At 32.5% G+C, this 10,745-nt stretch overlaps 1 protein-coding gene and 1 long non-coding RNA gene across 2 annotated transcripts; both read right to left on the bottom strand.

Moving 5' to 3' along the window:
- Positions 1-2,539: 2,539 nt before the first annotated feature.
- LOC120578317 (uncharacterized) lies at positions 2,540-4,364 on the bottom strand. Its single transcript, XM_039830991.1, has 2 exons — positions 4,203-4,364; positions 2,540-2,926 (listed from the first exon to the last, which is right to left on the bottom strand). The coding sequence occupies exons 1-2, from the start codon at positions 4,362-4,364 to the stop codon at positions 2,540-2,542; spliced, it is 549 nt and encodes a 182-aa protein (XP_039686925.1).
- Positions 4,365-4,974: 610 nt separating this feature from the next.
- Positions 4,975-7,879, bottom strand: LOC120578188 (uncharacterized). Its single transcript, XR_005644115.1, has 4 exons — positions 7,713-7,879; positions 7,539-7,625; positions 7,076-7,264; positions 4,975-5,137 (listed from the first exon to the last, which is right to left on the bottom strand). It is a non-coding gene; the product is annotated as an uncharacterized lncRNA (long non-coding RNA).
- Positions 7,880-10,745: the final 2,866 nt, after the last annotated feature.

Here is a 10,745-nt window from a genome sequence, read left to right as displayed (position 1 = left end):
CAATGTCACCAACCACAATGTCACCCAAGTGTTTTCCGGAATAGAGTGAGTTATTGGTAATTTTACGGGTTAGTTGAAGCACTTGGAGATTTATGAGTAGTATTTTACCAAAAAAATAGACACAAGAAATAAGTGCCACATCATTTTAAAACGTCGCTTTGTTAACCACATCATTTTGTTGTAGATGTTAAAGCAGCCCGTTTCTTTAATCTGGGATTGGGACCAAGGCTACCATAAATAAGATTAAAGTTCAAAAGTTGAGGTATTTGAAAGAAAAAAGGTTGAATAAAAGCAATTGCATGAAAGTGAACCACACCCAAAAACTTATATTTAATATAAAAATTTAAGAAAAGGACAACCAAAAATTAAGACAATAATTTATCATAATGATTAGAGCTCTGAGGGAGTCTATAATGACTTGAATCATCACATTTGGCTAAGAGAAACCCCATAAGTGAGATTGACACCACATCTTCATCCAAAACCTTAAGACTTTAGATATATTTGTCATTTAACTTATATGTTGCACAATATATAGTCTTGCATCCAATGTAGAAGTTTTACTCACAAATGATCTCCGTTAAGTGTGAGATTTTATGTGTCTATGATATGGTAAGATAGAAAAATAAGATAAGAGGAACAACATGATAAAAAATGTGAGTTGGTGGCTATTTCGTAGAAGGGTGTCTTTGTTTCTTTCTTTAGTGAGAAGATAGAAAGTAAATTAGAAAAAGAAAGAAGATGAAAAATGAATTTGAATAAGAGATGAATGATAAGAAGAAAAACTAAGGAGAGTGTGTTTTATCATTGACAATATAATTAATAAAATGAGTTGCTGATAATTTATGATTTTGTGAAGGAGATGGAAATTACTGGATAATCATGCTACCAAAATAATAGACTCAATCAAAAAATATCACATCAAATTAAAATGTCTAATACACATGTATGTTGTCAACTCAACACAACAAGTCTACATTTTCTATTGTCATTTCATACGAAAGACTAAAAGTGAAGAAATTTGAAATAACAAATATGCATTAAAGCGAATGACATCCTAAAACTAAAATTTAAGATAAAAGAATTAAACAAATGACATCCAAAAACTAACAAAACAAATCATTATAATGTTGCGACTTATATGAAAGCCTACATTGAGTTGTATCATCATATTAGTCAAATAGCAACAGCACAAGTGAGATCGACATCACTTTTTCACCCAAAGTCCTAAGACATTAGGTATATGATAATCTCCCTCATATGTTTCTCAACATCTACTCTTGCATATCCAATGTTGAACTTTTACTTACAACTGACACATTAACATCTCTCTATTAAGAGACTCTCCGTGTCTATGATCGACCACAGAGAAGCACCCCCCCCCCCCCCCCCTCCCTCCTCATAACGTTGAACCGATATATGATACCAAACAAGCAAGAAGGTGTTCCTTTGAGGATGAATACTAGATAGCACAATTGTATGCACTTTTGTAGGAAAATTAGATGTATTTGCACTCATGTACTTAGGGAGGGGAACATGGTGGCTGATGCTTTAGCCATGAATGGTCAAGATGTTACGCCTTGCTCCTCTTAATGGTGGGAGTACCCTTCATTTTTTATTTCAACCTTTCTTGTTGGGGATTCTTTAGGGTTACCTTTTACTAGGGTTTCTATGGACTAATTGTTGTAAGAGGTTCAGGAAGCTCCTGGTTTCTTTTAATACATTTCTAGCTTTATCAAAAAATAAAAAAAATAAAAACGTAGTAGTTAGTTTGCAATTTCATAATCTCCGTGGAGATGAACTTATAAATTTTAGGCTTAATTACACTTTTGGACCCCTATTTTTTCAAAAGTTGCTGTTATGGACCCCTAACTAATTTAAATATAAAACAGCCCCCTATGTTTTGATTCTTTGGCAGTTTTGGACCCCCAGTCCGTTGTTGACTCGGTCAACACTGACGTGGCACCCTAAGTGAGGTGCCACGTGTCATTTTTTTTTTTTTGCCTTGGGGGTCTAAAACTGCCAAAGAATCAAAACATAGGGGGTTGTTTTGTATTTAAATTAGTTAGGGGTCCATAACTGCAACTTTTGAAAAGATAGGGGTCCAAAAGTGCAATTAAGCCTAAATTTTATTACTTGACTACGATTTAGTACAGTTCCTAAATTTAACAATCAATAATCGATTAAAAAACTAATTTAAATCAATTAGTTTTCAAGAATTTTTTTTTTTGTTAAATTCTATGATTTATGTATACCTTTGTGAAATGTGGTTTCTTTTTTTGTCAAGTAGCCTAGCGATAGAGAAATTCACCTTAAAGATGAATAAGTGGGATGTCCGAGGTTCGAACCCCGGGCCTTGCATAAAATATGCAATATCCCTTACCAAGTGAGCTAAGCTCACGGGGACGTTTTGTTAATTATAAGCATAAAATTTTAATTTTCCACAAATTTTATGTTAATTATGTTGTTTTGGTCCAAGGGTATAACAATATATATCAAGGACGAATCATAGTTTTATTAAATATAGTTCTCAATACAATCATATACCACAATTTCGTCCGCCTGGCCCACCATAAAGAAAAGCTTGCCTATAAAGACGTCCTTCAAAACCATTGTATATCAAGTCATAACAATCTGAATTAGTATCTCTATATGGCTTCATGTCTTCAGGTTTTACATCAACTTCATTATATTGTGAATCTATAATCTGAAGTGCTCCCATAAAAGACGAGTTTTCAAATTTTTCTTTAGGCAATCTTCCACTACCCATTGGGGGACTATCCGTATTGGGTGAAGCATGAGTTTGACCTCCAAATCGAATCTTTGATGCTCCTAAAGTTAAGTGGTTGAATAACTCTTTTGGCCAATATCCAACATGTATTGATTCATGTTGTATAAGTAACCACCAATGACCTGTAGATCGATCCTACATATATTTAAAAAGGTAAGAGAAATACAAGGAGAAGATATTAACCAATCATATTAAGACTAATTAAAAAAAAACAAAAACATTCACTCATAATGAGTTTTTTTTTTTTCTTTAGAAGGGACTCATAATGAGTTATAAATATTTAAGATTGTATATTTAATTATCATTCTTTTCAATTACTTAAATTTTGTTCATCCCAAATTCATGACATCCATTTGGCTGCGGTAATTCACTCTCTTCATGGTATTTGGCTGGCGCAGAATTCTTGTGTTTCACCGACCAAACGGTCTCTTTGCACTCTCTTCATGTATTGTTTTTGAAGCACATATTCTAGATGCTTTATCGGTCTCTCCTCACAATCGTCGTGTTAGCGATATTTTGATGGTGTATTGGAAGGCCCCCTCAGCCCCTTGGATAAAAGTGAACATAGATGGCTCTCCAATTGGTTCTCATGCAGCTTGTGGGGGCCTGTTCCATGACCACCAAGGTTCCCTTTTAGGCGCCTTTGTCTGTAATATTGGCGCATCTACTGTTTTTTATGCTGAGGTATACGCTATTCTTCTTGCTTTGGAGTATGCAGCTCAAAACGGTTGGAGGAATGTCTGGTTAGAGAGTGACTCGACGAGTGCTCTTTTGGTCTTTAAAAACCGGTCGCTTGTTTCGGTTTTACTTCGTAATCGCTGGCATAATCTTTGCAACCAAGGAATTCAAATTATCTCATCTCACTGCTTTAGGGAAGGGAACTGTTGTGCGGATTTTCTGGCTAATATGGGACACGCTACTCAAGGAAACGTTTGGTTATCGGTGTGCCTCAGACTATTCAGACTGACTTCTTCTTGCACCGGAGTGGGTTCCCTTGTTCTAGGCTCCCGTAGTCAGTTGTTGCTTTTTCTTTCTGTTTTATTTCTATTTCTGTTTTCTTTTCATGAGGGTTTTGGCCTAGTCCCCCCTCTTGTAACCTTTTTCCATTTTTTTTAATAAAATTTTATCTGAGTTTGGCGGCATAGGATGGGGGTTTTGCGGGGTGCCAACCTAGTTGTGATGTCGTTGTTTACCCTTAATGCATGTCCAATCTCCCGGCTTAGCAAAAAAAAAAACTTAATTTATCCTTTTTTTTTAAATATATTAAAGTAATTACTTAATACGTGTTCTAAATATAATATTGTCAGACAAAAATAATTTTATAAACCCTTTAAATTTGATGTAATAGTTTGTAAATATATATCATAATGTATAATATATTTAAATGTATTGATAATAATTGCAAATTTACCTGTTTGATTTTGATAAAAGTAGCAACTTTTTCGGTTGATCCAATTGAATTAGTGGGCCTCGCGATAGATCCAAGAGTATATTCTTGGTTATTATTGACTTGCACAAAACCCGAACAATTAACATTGTAACATCCAGTTCGTTTAAAACCATCTGCCTGCATGTTTATATCGAATTGAGCTTGAGCACATTAACAATATGTATTTATTTTTTGTTTCCATCACATTAGACCATCCACAGTGATGTTTAAGATGGTCCTATATATACACTTCATCAATTTTAGCATTTACTAATATTAATACTTAATGAGTATCCAATCTCTCCAACCTAACACAACAAAAAAAATGATAATTCTAGTCCCACCAATAACGTTAAATCATGAAATTTCAACAAAATAATTTATTTTAATGCAATTTATTTAGGGGGCTAAAAAGGGGTGCTTCCATAACCACTCTTCTGTACAAGCACCATGTTTGTTTGTTCCACAGTAGGAGTTCCTATTTAATATGATTCTAAATTCGTGAAGCACTAACCATTGTAGATGGTCTTATATATTTATTAAATGCATTAAATTTGTATTCTTACCGTCCATCGAGCAATTAGTCGTAGTTGGCTGTCTTCATATAAGGTTGGATAAACCTTTTACATAAAAAAGAGAGGATGTGACTAGTTTATTATAAAAGAATGATTATGTTTCTTCTAACATTATCTCTCTAAAAGAATGTAATGTCATGAGAGGAAAATATTAACATAATGAAATGAAAAGTAACTAACCCCAACTCCAACTTTTATGCTATTTAGTTGTGTTCCTGATCCACTTTCAATCCAAATGTATGACATGCTGTATTGCTTTGCTTGAACTGATAGATCATACCCAACTATTCCCGCGTATGCACCATGATATATCATATTTTGGGTTGTATCAATGGTAACAGTCTAGAGAAGATAAAAACATACAATATTTCATATTTTATACAATTTTAAAATGTTAAAGTGATTTGTCACGAACACTATGTCTTAAATCTAAAATTTGATATTTAGCTACCTATCTTGCATATACACCTAGCCACCTTTCTCTCTTGTAATCCTAGTTCTTTCTTCCTCGTCCATAAAAAAAGCAGGGATTGGAAAACGGGTTAGGCCCAATATGTTGACCCGTTTGACATGACGTTTAGGCATTATATTTTTGCATCTCACCTAGTAGTTAACTTGCCTCACTAAACACCCCACAAAATTAATATGGTGGTGATAGGGCGGGTCGGCTCGTCCGGTTTAAATAATAGTAAAAATATCCTCTTTTCACTCATTTTTCTTATAAGTTACGGTTCTAGTTACTTGTATGTTTGAAATACAAATGGAGAGAGAAAATTCATTTAATTTAATCACTTTAGTGCACCCGTTACATTTTTATTTCAACTTTTTTCTTAGAGCTATTTTAGATGTCTTCTGGACTTATTCTAGATTTTTTATGATAAATGTTTGATCATTTATTTATTTGTTTTTGTTGGTCTCGTTAGTTTTATCAATATATATATATATATATATATATATATATATGAGTTAAGATCCGTTGACACCAGGTATCAACGGATTCATTGACACCAAATTCTATCCGTTCTTTTTTCCATCTCAACGGTTGACATTTATTCACCTTGGTTGTTATGGTGAAGACTCCTTAGCGGATAAAAGAAATCACTCATCTCCTTCTTCCTTTTCTTGAACTCACTCACAGCAGCTATGATGCTTTTATTTTTGCAGAAAAAGTTCAATCACAATTCTTTAAATTGACAATCTCTTCCACAAGCATATCTAAACATTTTAATAAAATAGAATAAAATAAATTTGATAGTATGTTGTTCAGACAGAGCAGATTCATTCTTGTTTTGAAAAATGATAAGCCTCAATTCCATTTATCTCACGTTAAATTGCCAATTGAATAAAATAAATACTAGATTCGTTGACATCTAGTATTTTCCTAAATCTCCAATTGAATAAAATTGAATTACTTATAATTCTCTGTCCTGAAGACCCAAACAGCTCAATTGCTTTCACCATTCTTATTGATATTAATCGGAAAGGGTGAAAATCAGTGATGGAGCTACAATGAGAGAGACAAACTCATACCCAACATGAAGAAAGAAATCATGTGGGCTAACAGACACAATAATCACATGAGCTGTTTAATGAATAATTTCTGGCTTTTAGATCAAATGATATAGACGGTTAGGATTTGGTGTCAACGGATCCTGACTATATATATATATATATATATATATATATATATATATATATTAGCTTCATTAATTGTATTTATTTTTACACTTTTCACATAGTTTTTGTTAATTTTTTTAATGGGTCATGCAAACCGGTGTCTCCGGGGCACTGGTTAAGTATGCCAAAAAAGGAAATTATTATCATAAAAGATAACACTTTTGACTTTTTTTAGTATTAATTACACAGTTTTCAATGCAATAACTACAATATAATTTCCTTTTTTGACATCCTTAACTAGTGTCACGGGGTACTAGTTAGCATTTCCCGTAATTAATACGTTTAACAAAGATTTAACGGAAAAAAAAAAATAACCCTCTGGCTAACCATAAAAAGGGGCGGGGATGAGGTTTTAAACCATACACCTCTAGTTGGTTGGCCCCATAATAACCCATTTTGCTTCACTTTTTCTCTTCTTTTATTTCAATAAGTGGTTTCTAAATATATATTTTCTTTTTTTATTCGGTCATCAGAGTACGACTTTGTTTTGTGCTGTCTTGGTGCGGAATTAATTTTGTTGGTCCTTTTTTCCTAATATTGGTAAATACATAATGTTTAATATTTCATGTAAAATTAATGTATTGATTAAAAATACCCACTTACATGATAGCCAGGGGAACTTTTAGAATGCCTTTGAAAATCATCAATTTATAATTTTGAAGATGAATTGGTAATAATCTGATGTCTTCTTCTCCTGTTGTAAATAGGCACTTTTCCCAATGGACAATCATCGACTGTTTTACCATATGATGGTCTACTTCACACAATGTTCTTTGCAAAAGTTGGGAGAAGCTACATATGTTGCAATGAAGAGGGAATAAAATAAAAATTATTTAAAATGATTTATAGTTGATGTTGAAATTCTTTACAAACAAATAAAGTAATTTTGAATGAAAATTTAAAGTTACAAATCTTGAATTATATATATGTTAGTTACAATTATATAACATTATCTTCATTTTCATCAAATAACAACTAGTTTTCGCAAAGCAATAAAGTAAGATATATATATTTTTTTTGACAATAAGTAAGATAATTAATATTATAAACTTTTCAATTATTATACCTGAATTTTGTGATTTTTTAGTAAAGAGTGTTGTAGAGCAGGTTGCTTGTAGATATCAACACAATCAAATTTATCGGCCATAAAATCCTGGATTCGTTAACCAAAATTACGATCAACTACATTATGTATAAATCAAACTAATGTTGGACAACAAATAATAATAAAAAAAAATACCTTGATGCTATATGATAGAGTAAAATTATTTTGCTCATCTTGTAAAAATTCTCTTCTTGCCTCAACTTTGCAACATGTTATGCACAAACTAAAAACTAGAAAGAGAATTAGATCCATACAATTTTAAATGTTATTTTCAAGGACATGTAATACTTTTTTCAAGGCAACTCAATAGTTGTACATGTATTTATACTACATAGTGAAAGATGTTACTTTTAAGGATATGACCCACTACTTAACTTCTGTTGTACACGTGGTTATTGCATTTAAGACAATTAATACATTGGCAGAGTTTGACCGCTATATAATTCATAAAATTAAAAGGAGACAAAAGTCTACGTTCAGTTTTCTAAATGAACTTGGGAAGGAAAAAATATTACTTCTTCGTTTCAAAATGAATGTCGCTTTTGTAAAAAATATTGTTTCGAAATGAATGTCACTTAATTTTCAATGCACCACTAACTATTTCTTTCTAATTGTACCCGCCAATTAATATTATGTCCACTATTTCCAAAAGATTTAACTTAATTTGGTAAAATAGTTATTTCATTTCTTCTAATGACGTTCATTTTGAAACAGATGAAGAAAACAAGGACAATTAAATTCATTTTTGAATGATAAATGAAACATACAAAAAACAATTTAATGCATTTAAGAGAATTAAATTCAATTATAGTTGTTGACTGTTGTTTCAGAGTCTTGATAATTAATAAGGAGAAAATGTCTATATGTTTTGAATGAGAAATGAAAAAGACAAAAAAATATTTTAATACATTTAAAACAATTAAATTCATAGATAAAGGTTGACTGTTATTGAATCTTGTGTATTGACTTCGACACATTCGACCACAAAAGTGTTTAAAAACATGATATAATATAAAACCAGTGTGTTAACCCGTGTCATGCACACGGGCGACATGATACTGTTTGTTAATCTCTAAAGAAAATTTATTTTTATTTTTATTTTTTATTTATCAACAAAAATTATTTGTCACATGTTTTTTCATTGTTGTCTGTATTTTTTTATGACACGATAACAAATGTGTCTCCCATTTTATTTTATGTTTATTAGTTATAAATATATGTCTTGTGTTTTTATGTATCAGTGGAAAATATATTTCCATTACTTTTATATTTATCAACGAAATTTTTTTCGAATTGTTTTTTTTTATATAAATACAAATATTTGTCCCTATTTTTTAAGATTTAAATTACCAATGCCAAATTTTCCTTCCATGTTTTTTATGTACCAATAACTAATATTTTCCTTTGTCAAAAAAATAATATTTTCATGGAATTTTTTTTTTCTCATAATTATCAGTCGCAAATATTTGAACCATAATTTTTTTTTGACGAATTGACCCATAATTTTTTTGTGTCAATGATAAATATTTATACTTCTTTTATATTTATCATGAAAAATATAAATCATGTGTTGATTATTATCAAATTTTTGTCCCATTTTTTATACGTAAGGAACAATATTTTTTTTCTTTTTTTATAGTATTTATCAATGATGAATATTTATCTTGTGTTTGTTTTTTATATTTATCAGAGATACCTTTAAAGTGGTAGTAACGAATATTTATCTTGTGTTTTGTTTTTTTTATATTTATCAGATATTCTTTTTTTTTTTTTTGAGCCAATAGGAAGGTTAGGCATCAAGGTGTAACTGTAGCATCCCAATTAAGTTGGCACCCCACAGAACGCCCATCCTCTACCGCCAACCTAATAAATAATATTAATAAAAAAAGGGGAAAAATATGTACAAAAGAGGGGGGACTAGGCCAAAACCCTCAAGCCAAAATAAAAAATAAAGCAGAACAAGTAGACAAGAGATGCCTACGGAAATCTATAGTTAGGCAGGTCATTTCTGTCTCGAGCAAAATGTACCGAAAGAGAAGCCGGCATAGTACGGAACCAGGTATTGGAAGTCACAATATGTCCCAAGGAAGCCAGAGTGTCTGCCTAACAATTACCCTCTCTATATATGTGCGAACAAATCACCATAAGGCCAAGCTGAATGCAATTATGCCAACGGTTCCGTAAATGCAGCGGAATAAGAGAGTGATTGTGGAAAGCCTGTACCGCAGTGGCAGAATCGCACTCAAGCCACAATCTAAGCCAGTTGTTGGAAGCCGCATACTCCATAGCACACATCAGACCTGCAAGCTCAGCTTCAAAAACATTTCCATGACCGATATTACAAGCAAAGCTACCCAAATATGTACCACGGAAGTCCCTGAAAATTCCCCCACATGAAGAATGAAGATTAAGAACAGAACCGTCAGTGTTCGCCTTAACCCAAGTGATGGTTGGGGGTTTCCAAATCACCGATATAATATCTTTAACACACCTGTAAGAAGGAGGGATCAGAAAATTGTTTAAAACATCCCCATCCGTGACTAAACAATTACCTTTGGAATTAGCACCAGACAAAGCAACAAGGGACGAAATTTTGGCCATGGAAGCATGAATGGAAACGTTTGCGGAACTGAAGCGAATCGCATTCCTAGCCAACCAAATTGTGTGAACCGTATGAACAAGAGCAGCAGCGAACACATCAAGAATTTGGGAGCTGCAAGGCCGCGGTATGCAATCAAGAATTGACGAACACGAAGCCAAGGAAATAGTGCACCGTAATTTAACACTTAGCCATCTCCAAATAATTGTTGCAAATTCACAATGGAGAAACAGATGGGAAGAAGTTTCTGCATGCCGAAAACAAAGAACACAAACAGACACTAAGGTGCAGCCACGGGACCTGAGATTCTCATATGTCGGAAGCTTGGACAGCATCAAACGCCAAAAAACAAATGAGTGCGATGGGGGAATGCAAGTGCGCCAAATAACAGCCGGCCAATCAAGAGTAGCAAGAGGAGGATGCATGAACAAGTGCGCAAGCTTATATTACAAATTCAAGTTTTTTTCTCACTAAACTATACTTTTAAAGTAGAGTACATCTTGAACATGTTCATTTTGAATGATAAATAAAAAAGGAAAAATATAATTTAAGTATTTAAGACAATTAAA

This window comes from Medicago truncatula, chromosome 2 (genome assembly GCF_003473485.1).
Source record: "Medicago truncatula cultivar Jemalong A17 chromosome 2, MtrunA17r5.0-ANR, whole genome shotgun sequence".
In the NCBI taxonomy this organism is placed as follows: domain Eukaryota; kingdom Viridiplantae; phylum Streptophyta; class Magnoliopsida; order Fabales; family Fabaceae; genus Medicago; species Medicago truncatula.
The sequence above is the reverse complement of the archived record's forward strand: the minus strand, read 5'-3'. Positions and strand labels throughout refer to the sequence as shown.